This window comes from Meleagris gallopavo, chromosome 2 (assembly GCF_905368555.1).
Source record: "Meleagris gallopavo chromosome 2, MGAL_WU_HG_1.1, whole genome shotgun sequence".
Lineage (NCBI taxonomy): Eukaryota > Metazoa > Chordata > Aves > Galliformes > Phasianidae > Meleagris > Meleagris gallopavo.
This window is the reverse complement of record NC_139405.1, coordinates 4,511,915-4,534,801: the sequence shown is the minus strand read 5'-3', so window position 1 is coordinate 4,534,801 and position 22,887 is coordinate 4,511,915. Positions and strand designations below refer to the sequence as shown.

General features: G+C 39.0%; 2 protein-coding genes across 27 annotated transcripts in view; one reads left to right on the top strand and one right to left on the bottom strand.

The window, feature by feature from the left end:
• LOC146544848 (uncharacterized) overlaps positions 1–1,422 on the bottom strand; it is a 46,513-nt gene extending 45,091 nt beyond the window's left edge. For all 23 annotated transcript variants that reach the window (XR_014881816.1, XR_014881817.1, XR_014881819.1 and 20 more), the window contains exon 1: positions 1,308–1,422. The gene's annotated coding sequence lies outside the window, so the exon portion shown is untranslated. The remainder of the gene's footprint in view (positions 1–1,307) is intronic.
• Positions 1,377–20,556, top strand: ESF1 (ESF1 nucleolar pre-rRNA processing protein). 4 transcript variants are annotated; one of them, XM_085218720.1, is made up of 14 exons: positions 1,377–1,529; positions 2,040–2,715; positions 3,711–4,051; positions 4,825–4,938; positions 5,972–6,072; positions 7,072–7,224; positions 9,864–9,978; positions 10,547–10,685; positions 12,388–12,549; positions 15,509–15,630; positions 16,599–16,689; positions 18,115–18,182; positions 18,956–19,102; positions 19,654–20,556. In XM_085218720.1, exons 1-14 carry the CDS (start codon positions 1,449–1,451, stop codon positions 19,945–19,947), a joined length of 2,604 nt encoding a protein of 867 aa, XP_085074846.1. In that variant the 5' UTR covers positions 1,377–1,448; the 3' UTR covers positions 19,948–20,556. The 4 variants fall into 4 exon arrangements, with proteins under 4 accessions (XP_085074846.1, XP_085074848.1, XP_085074845.1 ...); XM_085218722.1 differs by lacking the exon at positions 1,377–1,529 and adding an exon at positions 1,540–1,558; XM_085218719.1 differs by lacking the exon at positions 1,377–1,529 and adding an exon at positions 1,596–1,616.
• The last annotated feature ends 2,331 nt before the right edge of the window (positions 20,557–22,887 follow it).

Sequence of the window (22,887 nt, the reverse complement as noted above, 5' to 3'; positions counted from 1 at the left end):
CGAACTCCTAAAACAATAACCTCCAATAATTTTCTTCCAAAAAATGTACAGTTTAAGACAGTTTCAATACTTTCTCAGAGGAAGGCAATGTGAGTGCCTCATGAACACCTTAAGAGACGCACATTCCTTAATTTCCAATAGGGATTTTTGCACTTCTATGCTCATGGCAGAGCAGTGCCATTCTTCTTATGTCTGTTCCATTTTTTGTTTTTTAAAATCTAGGAAGCACAGCAATACAGCAACTCAAATGCCAAGGGTGACAGGCTGCTTTCCTTGCCCAGATCCTACTGAGAACGCCAACCAATTCAGCTTCTTTTTTATATACAGAACTGCCAACAACTGCTGGTTTAAAAAGAATAACCACTTTACATAATCAAGCTAACAAGGCAGAAAAGACCACAACTAATGTGCCTCGCTTACTGGTTTGAAACAAAAGCCCTTTAAACGCGTATTTCGTTAAGCATTAATCACACTACCTCTACCCACGCTAAAAAAAGAAATCCTTTAATTGAGCAGCAAGAAATTTAAGCAGGTAAGAACAATTTCCATTAGTTAAAGATAGTGGTGCCAAAGCAGAAAATGAGCATCCCAGAAGGAAATTCACCAAGACCCCCAGCTTCTTGCTCTTTTGGGGGCATCGTAACAGGTTACTCAGTTTTACCATGGTGGTAAAACTATTCCACACTTCCGAATATTTAGTTTCCAGAGAAAATAATGTACTTCCAAGGGGCTATTTTTTAAAAATTCAAATAAATACTGGGGTATTATGATTTCTAGTTTCATTATCCCATAGCAGAATACTCCTGTTTGTATAAAGAGCTGACAGGATAGCACTGCAATAACACTGCAAAAAAAATAACTGTGTGTAACACGAGCTATTCATGTGGCCATTTTTATTTAAACAACAGGACACATAAACAGCTCTCAATGCAAGTAATAGTGCTATTTTTTCATTCTCAAAAAATAAATCCCACCTCTTTGAAAGCTCTAGAAAGGTCAATCACACAGCATAAACTGAAAAACCACTTCATCTAAGGCAGAAGGGCTCTCTATGCACATTAACGTGACGGTTAGTAATCGCTGCCTGCTGAAATACCTGAGGTAAAACTAGTGACCACGCAGATGCTCGGTCATAGAATCGTTCAGGTTGGAAAAGCTCACCAAGCTCACCAAGCTCACCAAGCTCACCAAGCTCACCAAGCTCACCAAGCTCACCAAGCTCACCAAGCTCACCAAGCTCACCAAGCTCACCAAGCTCACCAAGCTCACCAAGCTCACCAAGCTCACCCCGCACCCCACCCACTGACCTCACTCCTTAGTGCCAAAGTTCGCGCTACCACTCCAACTACAACCGCCATACTCGCGGCCGCGACTTATCTTACGCTCTACGCATGCGCACGGCAGCACCGCCGCCGCAGTTCCGCCGCCGCGCCGCGCGATTGGTGTGAATGGTGTGTCCCGCCGCGGCCGCCGTAGCGTTGCTGGCCGGCGCGTGGTGGGCCCGTGCCTGGCGGAGCGGCGCGTCTCAGGTGGGGCGATCGGCACGGCTTAGAGCGGGGTGCGCTCCTCTGTGGCCGGAGTCCAGCGGGGAGCGGGGCCGTGTTTCCCTCGGACCGGTCCGTGGGGAAGAGCTTTGTTGTATTAAGGTCCTAAATGGTGTTTTAGGGTATGAAGCGTGGGGAGCGCCAGCCTGAGGTCTGGCTTGGGATGGAACTTTTTGGGTCGATAAGGGCTCGTTTAAGGCGCCGTTAGCCGGCACCCCGGCTTGTGTCAGCGGGAGAGCGGCCAGCAGCAGGAGGTGACCGTCCCTCCGCTGGGAGGGAAGTGGTGGGGTCACCTGGGGGTGTCCCAGAGCCGTGCGGATGTGGCACTGGGCGCCGTGGAGTTGGGCTTGTTGATCTTAGTGGTGGTTTCCAACCTTAGTGATTACTGCATGTGCACATGGGGAAAATAATGTAGATGTTAGAAATCTTGCTTCTATTTTTTGTTAATAGGGGTTTGTGTGTGTGTGTGTGTGGTTGTTTTTTTTTTCATTCCAGACTTTAGCGACATCAAAAATGGCATCCCAGAAGGAAATACTGAGCGATGGGCGGTTCAGCCGCGTGGCCCGGGACCCCAGGTTTTGGGAGATGCCAGAAAAAGACCGTAAAGTCAAGATTGACAAACGTTTTCGAGCAATGTTTCATGACAAGAGGTTCAAGCTGAAGTGCACGGTGGATAAAAGAGGTCGACCTGTTAACTATACCTCTGTAGAGAACCTCAGGAAGTTCTATGCCTTGTCGGAATCTGACTCTGAACTTTCAGAAGATGATAGCCAAGTACGTGCAGAAAAGAAAAAAAAGAAGAAAAAAGATAAGCCTAAAGAAGAAGGAGATTCTGTAAAACCAATTCCTCGGGAAGAGAATAAAATGAAAAAACAAAGGGTGGACCAAGCATGTAAAGTGGTGACAAAACTAGATGACCCCAAGAATGAAGGACAAAAAGTTGCATCTAGATTCAAATTGAAAGAGGTCTCCAAGAAAACCAGAGCAGAAATGGATGACTCCCACGGAAATGAGGACCTTTTATGTGATACGGAAAATGAGGAAGGAGGTGAATCAAAAGGAAGGTCGGTTTCAGTTCAAAACAAGCAGAAGACTTCAAAACCAAGAGGTGCTAATACAGTTAAAGATGCAAAAAGGGACTGTTCCGTACAAGGAAAAAGACAAGAATCAGGTTAGTTTTTAAAATAATAGAATTTGGCTGTACTTATTTTAGTATTGCTCCTATTTTATAAATGAAAAACCCTTTTTTCACTAAATCAATCATAACAGCTGACTTGGGCTGTTACTGATGGCAGGGGTCTGCTCAGAATCAGTACATATTCTTCAGTAACATTGGAAACAGTCATGTCCTTCCCATTGATGGAGCCAAAACTGTTTGTTAGGGTAGTAAGAAACATAAAATATCATAAAATCATAGAATGGCCTGGGTTGAAAAGGACCACATTGCTCATCCAGTTTCAACCCCCTGCTATGTTCAGGATCTCCAACCAGCAGACCAGGCTGCCCAGAGCCACATCCAGCCTGGCCTTGAATGCCTGCAGAGATGGGGCATCCACAGCCTCCTTGGGCAACCTGTTCCAGTGCCTCACCACCCTCTGGGGGAAAAACTTCCTCCTAATATCTAACCTAAACCTCCCCTGTCTCAGTTTAAAACCATTCTCCCTTGTCCTATCACTCTCATTGTGTATCAGTTAGTATGGTTGTCAAAGTGAATATTAGGTATAAGATCTGATGCCATGGTCACTTTAAATGTAAATTTTTGGTTATTGAAAGCGTAAGAATGGCAGTAGTAAGTCCTTAGTATAAGATGGAATTAAAGAGAACAGATGACTCGAAGAATAATTTCTTATGTTCTTTTTGTGTGCTTGTAGCCTACATGATTGAATCCTGTTTTTCTCTCTTGATTCTGTGCATATAAATAGAATAAAATATCATCCTGTCAGTTTTAAACCAATAACACACATAGGGGACCAAAAAGCAATAAATGAGAAACAGAACACTTAATACTGATGTTTGAATTTCCCTGATGTAATTTGTTCCTGCATTGTTCTACCTTCCAGAAATTCTTTTAATCATTATGAAGAAAGCTTGAGATGTTTTTTCCTCTTTGTAAAAGGCCATATGAGTTTACAACATAAAGTCAGATACCTAATGTTTGTGTTTTAGTGACTGCTTGCAGAGACAGTGGTGCTGAAAGTGACATCGGTGAAAGCCAGTTAGAGGAAGAAATTTCTGCAAGGGAAAGTTCTGAGTATATGCAATCAGAAGAGGAGTTGGAAGACAATGGAGAAACAGACGAGGAGTCAGAAGGCAGCGAGGAAACAGATGAAGGCGGTGATTCAGAAGATGGTGGAGAAAGTGATATAGAGCCTGATCTGGCTAGAGGTATAGGGAACATTGAAACAAGCTCGGAGGATGATGATGACTTAGATGATCTATTTCCCAAGGAGCCAGAGATTGAGCATTCATGGGGTGAACTAGATAAAGATGCCCCTCGTGGAGATGAGGTAAAATTGCTTCTGATAACTCAAAGATGTACAGTCACAAGTTTGTTGTACACTTTTGACTATGTAACAGTATTTTTCAGAACAGTTTTTGGACATTTTTTATTACAAAATGCAAGCGATAGTGAAGTTGGCCATGAATGTGAGACTAAGTGTTCTCTGATGTCTCCCTCTGTCTCTAAGCAGAGGGTCATCTGTAGATAGATAAGCTCTATCTATAAGTGGGGAAAAAAACAAATGGAACTGTGCTTTTAAAGGAATTCTGGAGTTTAAATAGTAGTGCTGTTGTTGGCTACTAGTTTGTTTTTCACTTTTTAAATATGATTTCTCTAATTCAAGCTTAAATATTAAGAAATTATTTGACAACGAAGCAGGACTTTAAAACTGGTCATGTTTAGTGCATACAAAAATCACAGTACCATAGTGCTGCTATAATACTGTGTTAATTATTGCTGTTGTGACTAATTATGTGTTAAAAAAATCTGAAGTGCTGGTGTTATAAATCTAGTCTTAATTCTGTGATTAATGCAGTCTAGCATACCTGTTGTTGCTTTATCACTTGGATCCTTCTATCTGCTGCGTTGGTTGGTGCTTTGAGCCTTTAGTAATTAAATAGATACCAAGACTTGAGGAAAATGCTGTTTGTATTTTTTTTTTTTTTTTTTTTTTAAAGTAGAGCTTGTTGCTGACTTCAGTATTTACATAGAACAGTTGTTAGAGAATTGTATATCCTCCATAGTGGTCAGGAATTAAACTTTTTTTTTCCCCCCATTCAGATTACAAGCAGATTGGCAGTTTGTAATATGGACTGGGATAGACTTAAAGCTAAGGACTTGCTGGCTTTATTTAATTCTTTCATACCCAAAGGAGGAACTATATTTTCTGTTAAGGTAAGACCTGTTTTCTAAAAGAAGGTAGTGGCTTTTTACTGTAAAGCCAACAACATAAAAGCAAAATTAATTAGGTGAAAGAACCAAAACACAATAAATGAGAATTGACATGTTTTGCATCAGGGCCGTGCCCACTGCCCTGGGCAGCCTGTGCCATGCCCACCACCTCTGGGGCACAGCCTTTCCCTCACCCCCACCTGCCCTCCCCTGACACAGCTCCGTGCCGTTCCCTCAGCCCTGTCGCTGTACAGACAGCAGAGCTCAGCGCTGCCCTCCGCCCCCTGGGAGAGCTGCAGCTGCCATCAGGCCTCCCCTCAGCTCCTCTGCTCTGCACTGAACAAACCAAGGGACTTAGCTGCTCCTCATTTGTCTTCCCCTCTAAATTCTTCACCATATTTGTGGCCTAAAATATAAAGCATAACTGCTTTCTAGTGATGGGCTTGGATTCTGAAGCTGTTAACATATTGTGTTTATGATGTTGGCTCCAAGTGCTGTTTCGCTAAGATTAATAGTGAAGTTTTCAAAACCTAACAGAGGGAGACTCCATTTCCTTAGCTAGATTGCTTTCCAGTAGTCTATCTAGAAGATAACTCAGCCTTAAACCTGGAGATTTCTAAATGCTTTCCAACTTCCTTTGTCATTGCCCACTATTGTTTGTTTTTCAACAATTTTGAATTATTTATAAACTGGTTACCTTCTGATCAAAGTAATGCTTTTCCAGTTTGCTTGCAGCAGAAACTTCCTGAGTCAGTCTAGTAGCCCTTTCTGAAGAGGGCCACAGTAAGATGAATGAAGTTACTGCTCCTATTAATTTTCATCTGTCTCAAAATATTCTCCTTTTTAACAGTTGTTCACTTCCTTGTCTTTTCTTTAAGGTTAAGAAGATATTAAAACTTGTGAAATTGAACCCATATCTTTTTTTTCCCCTCTCTAAAAATCAGCAAATTGCAACAGGCTTGGTGAGATCTTATTCTTAATTGGTATACAGTTTGCTCCACAGTTTAGATTTATTTTTGTATTGTTTTATTTCTAGATTTATCCTTCAGAGTTTGGAAAAGAAAGATTGAAAGAGGAGGAACAACAAGGGCCTAAGGAACTGTTTGATCTTCCAGAGAACACCACAGAGAAAGACGAGTATTAACTTAATCTTCAAATGAATCTAATTCCCTGATCAGCAGCTTGTTACAGAACTTCATTTATTGGAGTCTCCTGTAGACATTTTCATTTTGTAGCTTTTTCGAGGGATCTATCAGACCTGACCCTAGTTCAGTAGGAATGCGTATAATAAATGCATTATGATAAAACTTGCAAAAAAATTGTTACTGATAGGAGACTTGAAAATTTTTATTGCTCATTGCAATAATTAATTGGATGTGTCGAGAGTTCAATATATGATTTTTCTCTACAAATTGCCACTCGCACAAGAAAAACCCCTTTGTTGCTTGCTATTAAAATTTTTATCAGCACAACCAACATGGATCTTAGCCTAGCCCAAGAATTCCCAGGTTGAGATCTCTTAAAAGCTACCAGCTGCAGCAGGCTGAGCTCATCAGGCCTGACATTGTCAAGCTTCTCCAAGCATGGAGTAACCATACCTGTACATGAAAATGCTTTTCACCAGCTTTGCCAGGAGTCAAGGGTGCAGGTTTCAGCTCAGCTAAATAGGCTCAAACACTTTGGTAGGAAATATTGCTTGCTGCTTTCTGTGGCCTGCACAGAGGCATGCAGAGGTGCTCTGCTGTATGCCTTGTATGGGGAGTCTAACCTCACAGTGCTGGTAGGAGGCAGAGTCAAGTAGAGTTGCAACAATATAACATGTTGAAGTGATTAGAACAACACTAATAATTTAAAAAAGTTGGAAAATTTAACAATGTCAGCCTTAGAATGTTAGCTCTCTGGGTGGAAAAATGCACTGAGTGAAACACAGCCTCCTTTAATAGAGCTGTGTGAATTACTCCTTTGAGTAAAACTGAATAGGTATTGGTAGAACATCCTGTTGTTTAACATTTAATCTTATAAAGACAGGGAGAGTGTTTCAGTGATGCATGTATTTAAGGAGTTGAATTAAAATACTTTGCAGATGAAAAGTTGTTTAAGTCGGCTCACTAATTCTGTTGTTTTCTGCTTTTGCAGGCTTTATAAGGAAAAATTGAGGGAGTATCAGTTTAAGCGACTGAAGTACTTCTATGCAGTTGTAGAATGTGACTCTCCTGAAACAGCCAATAAAATTTACGAGGAATGCGACGGACTGGAATTTGAAAGTAGCTGCTCTTTTATTGACCTCAGGTAAATCTAATAGTGGCTTTCTTGTATATCCAAAGGGGGAAAGGACAAAGGACACAAATTTAAAAATCAATTCAGAATAATATGGATTGGACAGGATTTATTCTTTAACCAAAGTTGAGGTTATTGTTATTTTTAAAATAAACTCAGCAAGCAATGAGTTGTTAAGGTACAGGAGGTAGTGGTAGTTGTTTTTTTTTGTCTATTTGTCCCTTAAGTGTTTTTATGTAGAAATGGAATTTTTGAGTGTATCTCTACATAGAGAAATTACAATAATTGCAGTTGAATATTCAACCTTATTGGTAAAATTAAGCAGTGTTTTAAGATACGCATCAAGAAAACATCAACTTGCAACTCTTGTAGCTTTTCTTTTTTGCTTTTTGTCTATTTTTCTGGACTGGTAGCACAGAGCACAAATATAGCTGCTCTTTTCTGAAGCTGCAATAGATCAGCACGTTACTCTCCACAAGCTAGAGGCTCTGATATTTCATAAGGTGTGTTGGAAAATTAATAATTTTAAATTACAGTTGTGTTTTATTGCTAGTATTTCCTTTTGTTATCAAAGAGTCTGCTAGTCTAGGCAGAAAAGAAGTAACTAAATCATATTAGTGTTTGAAGAAGCTGGCTTTGTCTCCTGGAGGCTGTGCTATGGGCACTCTTAGAAACCATGAAGGATAAGTTTCAGGCCAAAAGAGCATGTAATTTTTCATGCTTATGTAATGGCACCAGGACCAGCACAACAAGAAGACTGTTTAAAAAATAATAATTCTTATCTGTCTCCAAAGATCTAGGCTTCAGAGAAACTCCACAAAAGAAGGATCTTCAGTAAGAAAGCCTGACTTGGTGGCAGTCAGCCCTTAAATGAGGTCTAAAAGGGGTAGAGCCTCGCTCCACCCTTCTGGTATTACAGATAAATTACCTTCATCTGTGCTCCTGGGGCTGACTGTCTTTTCTCCAGGTGCTCAATCAGTGGTTCAGCTCTTGACTCAGCAGTTCCCATACATTCTACCCCTTCATGGCCTGAATCACTGATTGAGCCAGCTGGAGGGTGAACCTTCCCTGTTACGGAGATCCAACGCACCATGATGCTCATACAATTGCCTGTTGAGATGCAGGTTGACACAAAGTAAGATGATTGATGATCAGTTTGTAGTTGGAATCCATGTTCTCTCATGAGTCAGTGCTTGATGATGTTACTGGAGGCATGCAGCTGTTTGGTGCAAGTCCATCTTATGTTCCATCAGTCCCACATAGGCCATGGCCAGGTGTCGTGCTCCATCTCACAGCAACACTGGAACACTTCGATGACATTTTGCTCCTTCTGGTGATCCTAGGAACTCTGAAAGACTCACAGAGTAGTACAGATATTTCAGAGGTACCAAGAAAGGAAGGTCTGCCTTCCAAGGCAAAATACAGGCCATACTCCTGTCTTGAGTCAACACTTTGGCTTGTCTGGGGCATATCCCAGCTGTCTATTCCACACCCTTTGGCCATATATCTGTGACTGCATTACTATTTCAGGCACCAAAGGGGGGGTTCTTATCTGCCATAGGGACATGATAAGAGTTCCCTTAGCAGTGAAGACCAGAGTGTTGACCACAGTGTCAGTAGGCCATATACTGATTACTAGAGACACTACTCTCTAGTCTCCCCCAGGGGTGCAAATGGGCCACACCACTTCAATTCTACTTGCACCTTCCAGGGCAATTCTGTTCTGTGGGTACAGAGTTCTAGATTGTCAGGGGCAGGGAGCAGAAGATTATTTTCATTAACAGTTTGGGGTCTTACATGATTGTCAGTGCCCACAATTTGGATCTTAAGAGGGGAAGCCCAAGTTATCTGAAGCATCTTAAGGGTGCTGGGGCTGCCATCCCTGGGTCTTTTGTTCAGCTCCCACAGGGTTTCATGCAGTCTCTTCATCCACCCCTGCAGGGACCCAGAGTCTATCTTCAGAGCAGCCTTAAGGATGCCATTATAACATTCAGTGAGGCTGCTCCCATGGGATTATACGGCAGTTGAAATCACCATTCAGTGGTCTTCTCTCCTGCCCAGCACTGTACCATCGTGCCTGTGAAGTGTGTGCCCTGGTCATTCTCGATGAGCTACATCAGTCCATTTGCCATGTGGACACAAGTTAATGCATACCCGGCCCCCTCAGATCACAGGAGAGGGCCTATATAATCAACTTGCCACGTCTGATGAGAGTTATGTCCTCTGTCAAGGTGGGCAGTCATCTCTGACAAGGGTTTTGGTCTCATCCTTGAGCAAGTGTTGCAATCATGACATGCTTGGATGATATCTGACATTGTTCTGCGCAGCCTCCGTGCTTTGGCTGCTGGCCACATCATCTTCTGTCCAGCATGCTGCAGCTTCTGATGTAGCCAGTGGGCAATGTTCTCAGAAGGAGAGTGCTCAGTCCACCATACTTGAGCCAGCGTGTCAGCCTCATCATTTCCTGGTGACTGCAGGGGGTGATGTCCCTAAATGTGGTAGACACATTCTGTGTTTAACCACATTGCATATGTCTAACCACATCTCCTGGCCCCTTATTTTGTGTTGATGTTCTGTATTTGAGAAAAAGACTGTTTATACTATGAATCTTCCCAGTGTATTTGAATAATAACATATTATCTATCTTTAAGATTTATTCCAGATAACGTTACATTTGATGATAAGCCAAAAGACACAGCCTCAGAAGTGAATGTATCTGGATATAAGCCAAAGTACTTCACATCTGCTGCAATGGGAACATCAAAGGTATCTTTACAATGTTTTCATAATGTTTTTCTAATTTGTTTAGTTTTATTGTCAGCTTATAAATAATAGAAGTAGTGGTGAAAACCTTCTGTTTTTGTTCACCACTTCAATATAGAGACATCAAACATACTACAAGATGCAAGCACGTTTTAGAGTCCCAAGTTGTGACCCCATAAATAAGCTTCTTTGTTAAAAACTGAAGACTGCATTTTTTATTTCATTTTATGTCTGTTTCAAGTTGCACGTGGACTTCATTTGTTATCAACAATTAAATCATATAATTTGCTGAAAATGGCTATTTGGGTGCAGTTCAACAAGAGTGTTTTTAGTGGTAGTGTCAGGCTTACACAATTGCTTCCCCTCCTTGTAGTGATCCACTAGAAGAAAGAAATCAAAATTGGAATTCAATTGATTTTAATAAATGATTATTTTAGGAAATCATTGTGGAGAATACTAGCAACGCATTTATTTTATCTATACCACTTAGGAAGCAGTTTTCTTTTAAAAGTGCTTTAGAATGTTTAATTTTAACAGATTGGCTTCTACAAGCAGCTATCCTATTTTTAAGGTAGATATCACATGGGATGAAACAGATCACGAACGAGTAATGTCACTTAGCAGAACTTTTAATAAAGAGGAACTTCTGGACATGGATTTTCAAGCTTATTTGGCTTCATCTAGTGAAGAAGAGGAAGAACAGCAGCAAGGTACCTTCATTAATAAATGTTGAGCACAAAGTCGTTAGCTACAGCATTTTAAATGTGAGTCAAACGTATAAATTCCATATAATTAGAAAATACTTTGAGTGTTTCCTTTTACAGTAACAATATTATACTCATTATTGAAAAGCTGTGGTCAGGTTCTCCTATGACAATAGCCTACCTTTCCCCCAGAGCTAAACGTCTCTGGAAGTGGCATGTTCTTACTCCTTTGTGTGTGTGACTTTGAGATGGATGGACATCAGTGGTGAGCTTGATGGTAGCTGTGGTTCACTCTTCAATTAGGAAATAAATGGAGTGATGATATAATGCCTACAGATAATGAAAGAAAAATTTCAGTTAGGCCTGATGACATGGAAGCTGTGGAGTTTCTCAGATTTGCTTTTTTTCTTTTTCTTTTTCTTTCTCTTTTTTTTTTCTTTGAGTTAAATACAGATTTCAGAAACAAACTTCCCCAGTGTTTTGCATACGTAGCAAGAAAACACATATTGAACTTTCTAAAACATCTCTGAAGCCACAGTTGAGATGAATTATATAGGCCTATTTCTGATTCTTGAAATAAATAATGTCACTGGTATAACCTCAAAATGGCCAAATCCTTTTTGAAGACAAAGTAAAACAATTCTGCTGTGGAACTGAGAAAGTATATTATCTGATTTTGGAAGTACAGTAGGGAGACAGGTTGACTTAATTTATTTTTTTTTACCCTAGCTTTGAAAGAGATTCCTGTTGTTGTGTTTTCCATTTGTCATGCAAAGTCTCTTTACCTGGTATAATTAAATTTTAACTAAGCCAAGTATAATGATTATAATTGGAGTGATTTCAAGTAGCAAGATCACAGTTCATCTAAATTGTAGCTCACTTTCTTTATTGCTGATCTGATGATCCTGCTACAGAAAAGATGCTTTTCATTGTACATTTGACTGATTTTTTCTAGAGATTGTGGTGGCTATCCAGTTCATTCCGAGTGAAAAACATCAGAACATTTTCTTGTGGCTATTTTTTTTACTGTTCAGAAAGTCTGAAAAATCTGTTGGCAAAAATCATTACTGTCTTAACCACCAGAATGTGGCTCATTTTCCTTTTCTTGCAGCTGCTGTCAAATGTTCTTTATTTGCTCATAGAGTGAAAAGACCCTTAAAGTTTTTTGAGATGATGAGTATTTTGAGTGTGGCAATACATGTCACTGCTTAAATTCTTCCCAGCAAAATTAGCAAAACAGTAAAAAATACAAATTTGCATTCCCTTCATTATCCAGTATCATAGAATCATTCAGGTTGGAGAAGACCACTAAGATCATCCAGTCCAACCACCAGCTCACCCCCTCCATGCCCACTGACCACGTTCCTCAGTGCCACATCCCCACAGTTTTAGGACGCCTCCAAGGACAGTGAGTCCACCACCTCCCTGGGCAGCTGTGCCAGTGCTTTTTAAAAGCTTATTGCAGGTCATATTGTAATTGGTTTGTTTTGTTTTGTTTTGTTTTGGTAGTGACGATTGGACAGATCAACATCTTTTCTCAGATTTTTTTTTTTCATCTAAGTACAGGAATTCTAAACTTGGTTACTTTTTCTGGGAACGATACAGGAAAATGCCTGGGATTACTTTCTTTATTGCCTTAGGTGTATTTCCTGAATGTGAAATTCAACTGACCACTTTGAGGCTGTCTTTCATACCTTTATCTTTTCAGGGGAAGGTGTAGCTCATGAAATGGAAGATGACAAACCCAGGAAGAGCCAAAAAGATGATGAAGAGCAAATTGCCAAGTACAGAGAACTTTTGCAAAGTATCCAAGAAAAAGAGAAAAAGCAGGAAGAAAAGGATATAGAAATGGAGATTAAATGGGTTCCAGGTAAGCTTTTATGTTTTCTTTTGACAGCACGTACAAGCCCTGGAACTTGTTACATTCATTTGCAAGTTAATTTCGTTTGCTCTAATAGCAGAGGTGCTCTAGAAAAGAAGAAATTGGCTATTATTCTCTTGGTTAGACACTCAGGCAAATAGGAGCATTTGGTGACTGCTCAAAGGATTTCATTACAGTCCAAAGACCAGGAAGGTGTGACTTGTCCATTTTGGGGGCAGCAGTTGTTGCAGTGCTTTGGGAGGTGTAAGACTGCAGGCTGATACAAGGGCACAACCTGATCTGCTATTGTAACCAGTGAGACCAGAGCCGTAGTAGAATGCAGCCCCTTCTCCACTGATGTGTAATTTCCATTTTGGAATGTGAATCTCAGTTGTACTATTAATTTTGAATTAACTTGGACAACTTTTGCTTTATACAGATGCTCCTTTTTTAAATTCTTGGTGTGTGTGTGTACTAATTTGGTGAAATCAATCAAACTGAATGAATTTATGTCCTACCTAGTTCTTCATAAGACTTTTATTTGAAAACATGCATTGCATTAAAATAGTTATGACCTTTAGTTGTATAATTCAAATAACTTCTGATGAGTATTCTCCCAGTACACTTTAGAGAAGGCACTTAATGTGTGTTATAGGACAAGTGCTTACTAGCAAAGCCCATCAACTTGTCTTACTTCAAATGCCCACAGCGTGTCAGTATTTCCATTCCTGGAGTTGCTTTGTTAATACCTTTTAATTCTTAGTATCACTGAGCATTGGAGGCAGCAGGGTTTTCTATTATAAGATTTTGCAAAGATATTCAGTTGCAGCATGTCATACAGAAGCTGGAAACCACAATGGAAACATTTATGCTAGGAATACATTGTGTTTACGTGTGTCAGGCGTTATTTAATATTGGACAAGAGCATCAGGAAACCTGAATTCAGTTTGTGGTACTGGTGCTCGGCTGCCTTGCCTCTCCTGGCTCTTACATCTGTCAGTCTACTTTGAAACTCCTGTTTATATTCAACCTCCTGGCAAAATTTAGTCTTCGTTGATTTCAAGCAACATTTATAGAGAAGGTCCAGCACTACTGAAGGAGAGGATTTTTGAGGGTGGAATGTAGTCACTGCATGCTGAGCAGTAGTTTATAGTTCTGGCAATACACACAGCTGAGGTTATGCTTTCCTAGGGGACAGAAGTACATTGTTATTATCTTGTTTCTCCTTGATCAAATGTGCTTACTTAAATTCCAAACGAATTATGTTCCACTTGGAGTAGTCTGGGAATTCAAAACTAGTTTCTGTGTTCATCTCTTAAGACTCCTTAAATTAGTTCTAAGAAAGTTCTGTTGAAATATTTTTATTATCAAACTTTGCCTGGTTCTGATTGACTTACTGCAAAATCACTTTGCTGCCAATACATTTAATAGAGAGAGAGTTACAACAGTTGAAGTGAAGAACGTTTTCAATTGATAGGCAGACTTGAATTCATTTAAAAATTTGACTTTAGGCACCAATATTTACTCATGGTACATGAGTACACATACTGTGGAAGTCATTCTGTTATTCTTGAATCGTAATAGCTTAAAATAAAGCATAGTGCCAGCAAAAACAAATTAGGTGCAGTTCCAACTTTCTTTGGTCTATTTCTTTTAGGCACAAAATCAGTGTTATATTTAACCGCCCATCTGCTTTCTTAATCATATCTCATTTGAGAAACAATCACTATGCATCCATATCCAGCTCTCAAAGCTCCCTTTAGAAGGTGAAGAAGAGGAAGGCCACAATTGCCATTCTTAATGATATTCAGGCCGTTTTTCATACAGTTTTTTTATTGGACTTGAAAATGTTTAGCTAGGATTAAAGGAGACTTTGACATTTGCTTTCAAGAGAGGTAGACTAGCAGGGTAAGGTGCTACATGTAAGGTGAACTTGCTCAGTTAGATTTCCTGAGATTTGAGAAGCATCTTTCTAGCTTTTTACAGCTTGCAACTCTGATAACTATTAAATTTTTGGAAGTTTCCAAAATAACTGTTTAGAGAAGCAGAAATTCTGTCCCACCTACCCTCCCTCTCCATTCCTGCAGTGTGCAAAGCAATATACTTAAGTTTGGTACAGTATTATCACTTCTGATCATTAACTTCAAGCGTGATTTAGTTGTGTGCTAACATAAATTACCTTTCTACTCTCTTTTCATGACCATTGTTTGTAAAGATTAAGTGAGAATAGTGATTTAAAAATAAAAATAATGTAGATAAGGGGGATAAATTAACATTTTCTATGACCAGTTAATAATTCTACCTACAGTAAATAATTCCTTTCCACTTCTGCAATCAAAAGGCTTTTGGCCACTTAAATACACTCTGATTCTCAGGAAGTGACCTTTTTTTCCCCAGAGTTACTGAAAAATAATCCAAAGTAATAGTAGTTAGTTTCTGGGAAGCACATGGCTCCACTTTTATTGACTCTGGAGATCAAGATATGTACTACTGAAAAACACTAAATTATGCTTCTGTTTGCACTTGGCTTTCTTCCTAACTTTTTTTTATTGAAAGTCGTCGTTTATTCTGGGTATAATAGCTATAAGATAGGAACAGCTAACAAATTCTTTTTTAAGGTGACATTTCTATGCACCATTGAATGATGCACGTTTTGGGAAGCTCCATTCTGTTTCCAGAGCAGGATCCAATTTTGTTTGGTAATTTGGCCGTACAGTTCAGTTCATAACATATGTTCAGGAACTTAGTTGTACACTGAATGGTGACACAAAATATTTAGGAGCTAGTAGGGTTATAGTCCTCTGGAAAAGATAAAACATGGTCTTATTTATAAAAATGATCTTATTTATAAAGATGTTGCTCTAACCAGTACTTATATTGTTTTCATGGACGTTTTAAAGAAAAATTAAGGAAAAAAGAAAACATTTGGATTCATCTCATTTTTTTAACTTGCTATTTTATGTTCTAGGCCTGAAAGAAAGTGCTGAAGAAATGGTCAAAAATAGGTTGGAAGGAAAGGATAACCTAACTCCATGGCAAAAATACCTGGAGAAGAAGAAAGAAAAAAGAAATCTTAAAAAAAAGAGGAAGGTAATGTCTGCTCTGGTCAGATGGTGGGGGAGCTGCTGTTTGTTTGTTCTTCTTAAGTTGCAGCTCTTGTGTTGGATAATCTAAAGGAAAAAAGGTTATATAATGTACAGTACTGTTTCAAGGTTTGAATGTGGAGTGGTCACTGGTTTGGAAAGATTAGAGTGCCTTAAGAAGTCTGCAGAGCTAAGGGATGTTCAGCGTAACACTGATAAAATTTCATTTATCTGTCTGATTTCTAACATGTTACTTTTCAATGCATTAGGAAGGGTCTTTTTGTCACAGTATGTTTTTGGTGGATAGTAGTTAGAATACACAATAGTTGTAATTTTAGACCTTTTCAGCCTAGAATAAAACAGATGCTTGTTTCCCACACCTGAAACAGCAAAGAATGGATAGCCTTGAAGAACTATTCAGCTTTGAAATTGGAAAAGCAAATTTGGTAAATATGTTTGTGTATGAATAGCCTTTTAGCAATGTGAAAATTGCTGTTGCTTTCTTTTCACAGATGGGAGGTAATTGTGAGGTAACCTCAGTGGCAGAGATGTGCAGGAATAGGCAGATAAATGAAATGTTTATTCTACTACTAGATGTAGTAAGGTTGTAATTGTTGTCTTTGTAGCAAATAAGAGCAATCAGGTAGTGATTGTGTAGCTAGAACTACATCCTGTGCCTATATTTGGTGGTAAGGTTGGCCTGCTACAGTACAGCCTGTGACTGCAGCTGATGGAGTTCCTTGGTCTGTGTAAAATGTTCTTCTTCAGGTAAAAGGAAAGCTTTCATTCTGTGGTACAGGCTTTAAACTATGAATTTGTCTACTAGCAATTTTTAGTCAGTTCTAGTTTGATGATGATTCAGCATGCAGTATTTTGGTTTTTGCATTCCTAGTTTCTGGCAGAAGGAACATTTAATTGCAGCGAATTTTTTGAAGTTGATATGATGGTTGAAATAATGTTTGTGTTTTGTTACAGGCTACTGCTGAGAGAGAAATGAGTGAAGATGAAATTCCCTCTGATGTCGATCTCAGTGATCCATATTTTGCTGAGGAACTTGGAAAAACAGGTGAGTTAAGACAGGTAACTTCTGGAATAAGCGTGCCTTTTCTTTACATAGTGAAACAAAGAAAGGCTAGGTAATGCAGAGGTGGCGTGTTCAGAGTGAACTTTTCCAATTCAGATTTTTGGGATATCTTTTTTTTTTTTTTTTTTTTTGTGGTGTTTTAGTTAGCTGTCACTTTGATGACAAATTTATTCTGAGTATGATTTTGGGGGTTAGAATTTGAAGGTCAGGATAATCAAGATGGCTTTTCATGCCAGGTTTTGGAACCTGGAAACCAAAACCTAGGAGCGATTCCTACAGCCGTGTATTGAGAGTGTTAGCAACAGATTTTCATATGTCACAAGTTAAGAGTAAGCATCCTATAATTTGACACCAACCACCACAGTCTTGTGTCCTCAGAGTTAGAAGTTTATGTTAGGAGAAAGTAAATAACTCAAAAACAAAAGAAAAATGCCACTTTCTTCAGCACCTTCTTGTTTTTCAGTAGCAAGAATACTTTCATACTAATATTTGCTGTTTCAGTGTTGAATCCAAAGTCTCCGAGGCAGCGCATTTCCTGCCTTATGTAAGAAGTTCTTTGTGTCATTGAGGGACTTACTGACTGTAACATGTAAATGTAAGTTTACTTTTGACAAGCCGAGGCATCTTAAGGGAAGCAGGACTGTAAGGAGGTGTTGGACACCGGCTCTCAGTTCTTGTATTCTGTTAAGTGCTACGAAAGGAGAACTTAAAGTTCTGTGAAGTCTACCTGAGTGTGTGTTTGTCAGGTTTGTCTTTGTTCCTGAAACCTGCTTGCAAAGCAAGCAACGATTCTCACAGTGAGCAACGCTTCAGCTCAGGAGGAGGTGCAAAGTGAAGCAGCTTCTTTGTGCCCGGTATGCCCCAAAAGTATCCATGCAGGATATAGGCATATGCATTTAGCACGTCCAAAATTCATGACAGCGCTTGCTGATGTAACAGTACACATAATTGCTGTACACACAGTACCATGGACAAAGATGTCAAGTGCTGCATATGAGCCTAGATGTTGTGTTTCATTTATTTTGGTTAGATATTGTCAGGGAGGGAAAAGTACTTGTCACTTGTGTTTTATGTTAATATATACTGTTTTTAAAAGCATTCCAGATCTCTAATTTGACTTGTCCACTTTCAGTCCTAGTGTGTTTTTTTCCTGTGGAGTCTCAGTAAAGGCTCACATAAGGCAATTTTTCTTTCTTTTAGCTTAAACTGGTTTAAGGTGTATAGCCGCATAGTGTTCTCAATATTGCTGTCTTCTTGAATTATGAAAATATCCAGTAGGCTTTTATACTCAGTTTTCCAAATCTGATGTAAGAAAATGAGATGAAATTTGAGGTTCTGTTGATAGATCAATTATGCTGTCGTGCATAAACTTGAATAAGTGTGTGAATGCTCTATTTTTGCCCACAGGTTTAAAGAAGAAGGCAGAGTTGGTTGAAAGTAACTCAGAAGATGAAGTTGAAGTTGAAAAACAGAAGGTAAAGTGGTTTAAAGTGCATAGATTTACACATATTGCAGTGCCTGAATTCTGCAAACATATAATGCATGTGTTTGTGAATGGAACTACCCAGTGTAACACCATATAACATTAATGGCGAGAGCTTTTGGAACAAAACCACCAAGGAGAATGGTAGTTGGTCACTCACTTGACATCTTAAGATTATACCAGGATCTCTTTCTGGAAGACTATAGTTGAACGCAGCTCAACAGGGTCAAGTTTTACTGAAGTGTAAGGGCATGGAAACCAGGCTGGGTGCTTAGTCTCTCTAGCTTTAAAGCATGTTTGTCCTGTCGACTTTTAACATTCTTTCCCAGAATGAAAAGTTAAATCCATCTACTAAGTTTGCTTAGTTACTATGTTAGTTCTCATTTTGTGATTTGAATACAAACATAAAATAGTATCAATTCATTATTTCTATGTTTTAGTGTGTACAATTCTGAAGTTAGTTTATCAGTATGTTAAAAAATATAAATGTGTATCTCCAGTTATTCAATAAAAGATAAAAAATTTATTTAAATTTTATATTAAAATATTAATAAATAAATATAAACTATTAATATAAAATTTAAAGATAAAATATTTAATGTTGCACCTCAAAACATTAATGTCATTGTGTTTGCAATAATACTGCACTGACAACACTATTTCAGCTCGTTTATGTACAGTCATACTGACTTGATCAAAGTGATTGCTATATTTTTCATAGAAAACTATTTTGTTGTGTACTTGAACTCTCTTACTTTGTGACAGGCTGAAATGGCTCTACTTATGATGGACGATGAGGACGACGGCAGAAAGCATTTTAATTATAAACAGATTGTGGAACAGCAGAACTTAAGCAAGAAGAAAAAGAAACTCTTAATGAAAAAGAAGGAATTAGTAGAAGATGACTTCCAGGTAATGATGTACTTTTGATTTTGAGATTTGACTATATAAGCTTAGATACTTAGTTGTTAGCATCAAATATTTGGGGAAAAAAAACTTTACCGTCCCATATCCTTCTTTCTTGCTCTAAGTTGAAGTAGAACAACTTGTGTCTTCCCTTTTAGGGAGTTACAGGCTCTTTTCAAATTAAATTAATTTGTGTAGGATAAAGCAGTATGCAAGGCCTTGTAAGATAAGACAGGCCTTGTAAAACTCATTGCTACCTTTGTTCTGATGATTATCCGCTGCATCTTACATTCTGGCCAGTTCTTAACAAGAAACCTTTCTTTTGTTTGCTGATAGAGACATGTGCAGCACTTGTACATGCATTCACTCATCTGTTCTATATTATCTTTTGATTCTCTACTCCACACTTGATGATACTTAAGATTGGAGCAGTTGCAGGAATGGTGAACAATCTCATGAGATGTTTTTCCTTGTGCAGCTCATATTTTACTGTATTTAAAAGCTTTGCTATCACGGATAAAGGTTACCCAATAGAAATATTATTTTTCCACCTTCAGGTAAATGTTGCTGATACGAGGTTCCAAGCCATGTTTACTTCTCCCTTATTTAATGTGGATCCTTCTGATCCAAATTTCAAGAAGACAAAAGCAGTAGAAAGGATCTTGGAAGAGAAAGCTCGCCGAAGAGAGCAAAAGCAGCAAGTTCTTCACGAGGCAAGCAAGGAGCAGGAGAACAAGGTGGCAGAGAAAGAGACTAAGAAATCCATAGATCCTGCCTTGTCAATGTTGGTAAAATCTGTCAAAAACAAAACCGAACAGTTTCAGGCAAGGAAAAAACAGAAAATCAAATAACTGATCTTTGTTTCTGACTCGGACTTTTCTTTGCTAACTGACAACATCTGTTGAAGTTGATATATCTGCTCTAATTCCTATCCCCTAAAATTCTCAGAAAGGTCATTTAATTCTAGTGGCAAGTTTTAAAGTAAGGAGAGTAACAAAAGCCCTTTCCTTCTGCCCCCCAAATTGTTTTCTACTGTTGGAAAAAAACACATCACCAATCAACGTTTCCATAGCATGCAGTGTCTTAAAGGTAACAAAAGTAGTGAGGATATCTACAGAAATTAGCCATAATTACAGTTGTATTTAAGAAAAACACTTCTGCAGAGAGTTGAGAGCTGAGACTAATTGGTCTTAATGTCATTAATTCTTGAAGAAGTCCATAGACACAGTCACTGATTAAAAAAAGGTTTTAATATAAATACAAATTGAAGAAGTTCTATATACATCTCTTTTGTGTATTTTGCATGATTATATACATGCTACATGACTAATTTCTCTTCATAATTTCCTGGATCTAGTTAAAATTAATTAATGGGGGAAAAACCCACCATTTAGAAGAATGTCTTTATGTATATCAGAAATAAATGATTGAAAATTTGCCCTAAGGAATTTTGACAGTTACTTAACTGTGTTTTGTTTTTTTTTTTCTTTTGTGCTTAAGAGAGCAGATTTATGCAATAGAATACTGAGAAATACTTGCAGACCTAGAGTATTAAGTCTTGTTGCTCTTCCCACCCAGCTGAACATCCTCAGACTGATGTTTCAAGTGAGTTGATTATATATAAAGAAAACACATTTTCTAAAAATGCAAGGGTTTTATATAGTGACACAAAATAGTTTGATTCAGCTATTGGAGCAAGAGAGCAAACAAAATACTAATTATTCAGCAAATTCTGTATTAAATTTTAATGCTTTGTATTTGTGAGCATTTCATATTTTTATCATCGCTGCAGTAGGACATGGAGAGATATTCTCTAAACCTGAGTTTGGAGTCTTTGCATGCATTCTCCATTGCTTTAACTTAAACCCCGAGTTTTCCCCACTTAGGAAGCACTTGAATTTCAGAGGTAATCAAATTTTAGAATGCAGATGTTGGATGATTTTTGGAAATATCTATATCACTAACCATAAATCTGGGAAAGTGGGCTCCAGGGTAAATGAGCAAAGGAGCTCCTGTTTAACATCTATTCTGAGGCACGCTGGGAGAAAAGCAGCATATCTTATCACTTTTCCTTTCATCCACTTTGAAAATTTTAACTGGCTTGTATTGCTTTCACAGCAGAGAAGGAAGGTCATGGGGGTTGAGGTCAAAACATTCCAGATCAAGGTCAAAACATCGAATGCCGTAGGGTCATGGTCAAAAAGTCATGGAGACACAGCCAATGGACAAAAGGTCAAAGGTTGCATCATCTAGCTCTAAGGTTACGGAGAGCTATGTGGGGTGGTGTTATGTTGGAGAGGATAGAGCACTGCTTGGGTGGGGGGGATGTTACATAGGTGAGGAGTATATGGGGGCATCATATGGGAGCGCATAAGCATTATACAAGGGGTGCTGTGGAGGGGATAAGCAGTAAACTGTGAAAGGTTATATGGTGGAGGCAAGCAATACGTGAGGGGGCATTGTGTATTGGGGGTGGCAATACATACAGGGAAGCATTATGTGTGATGAGATGGCAAGCAGTATACTGGAGGACATTATTTGGGAGGTGGAACAAACAGTACGTTGGGGCATTACATAGGGAATGGAACACTGGGGGACATCATACAGAACACGAGGTGAGCACTATGCATAAGGATGTTATATAGAGAAACAAGAACTATACAGGGGCATTATATCAGGGGAGCAGCAAGCACTATACTAGGGTTGTTGTATAGGATGGGTAGAGAGCCATATGGGGGCACATTATATAGGGGTGGTGAGCACTATATGAGGGGGCCATGATCATCCAAGTCCAACCCCCAGCCCACCCTCACCATTCAGGTACCACACCCCCACAGCCCTAGGACACCTCCAGGTGACCCCACCATTCCGTGGGCAGCTGTGCCACTGCCTCACTGCTCTCTGGGAGAAGGAATTTTTCTTAACACCCAACCTGAACCTTCCCCCCAGCCCAACTTAAAGCCTTGATCTTTTATCGTACCACTGTTACCTGGGACCAGCGCTTGGACCAGCTCATCCCACTGGCCTCACCCCTTTGACCCAGGCTTCCAGATCCCTCTGTAGGGCCTTCTTACCCTCAGGCAGATCAACATTTCCTCCTAAAGTGTTGTCATCTGCAAACTCACTGGGGGTGCACTCAAATGATGAAATATGGAGTAGAATACATAAAAATGTCATGTCTTATTCAGGCTTTAGAATGTATATTGAAATATGTCAGGTCACTTGATAGGAGAAGAAATAGTAAATAAAGAGCACCTACCACAAACTTGGATTCTAAATTCCAAGTACAAACAGTTAAGTCTATGAGCACTTTGATTTATTTCTAACCTCACAGGTTAATGCCGAGAAAATAAATGCAGCAAGATTTAAAATAGTCATTTGAAAGTAGATATCACTGCTCTTGCAGGGAAAGGTTTGTTGAGACTACCAAGTTCTTTTCAAAGCAAAACTTCCTAAAATCAGTTTAAATTTGAAAAAACAAAACCAAGGAGCAGCATGATGCCAATATAAGGCAAATTTGTTCTGCATAAGGGATGGCATTGTGAGCACATGGCTGTTGGTTATTGCTACTACATGGATGAAGGCTTATCCAGGTGCATCTACATGTCAAACAGAAAAAAAGAACCATGCTACTGTTCCTATGTAAGCCCAAGCATTTTGAGAATTGGCAAAAGATTTTATGTCAGGGAAGCATTGAAAGTAATTGACAGATACTTTGTGAAACACCTACTTCCTGACTGTTTTGAATTTCAAAGTCAAAGAAGTAAAGCTTTTTCTACACATTTGTAACA

Bases quoted from the DNA above. Each gene is read 5' to 3' on its own strand.
- ESF1 (XM_085218720.1), top strand. From the start codon at position 1,449: ATGGTGTGTCCCGCCGCGGCCGCCGTAGCGTTGCTGGCCGGCGCGTGG. The intron at 12,550-15,508 runs GTAAGCTTTTAT...TTTATGTTCTAG, and splicing joins GGAGATTAAATGGGTTCCAG to GCCTGAAAGAAAGTGCTGAA. The intron at 15,631-16,598 runs GTAATGTCTGCT...GTTTTGTTACAG, and splicing joins ATCTTAAAAAAAAGAGGAAG to GCTACTGCTGAGAGAGAAAT.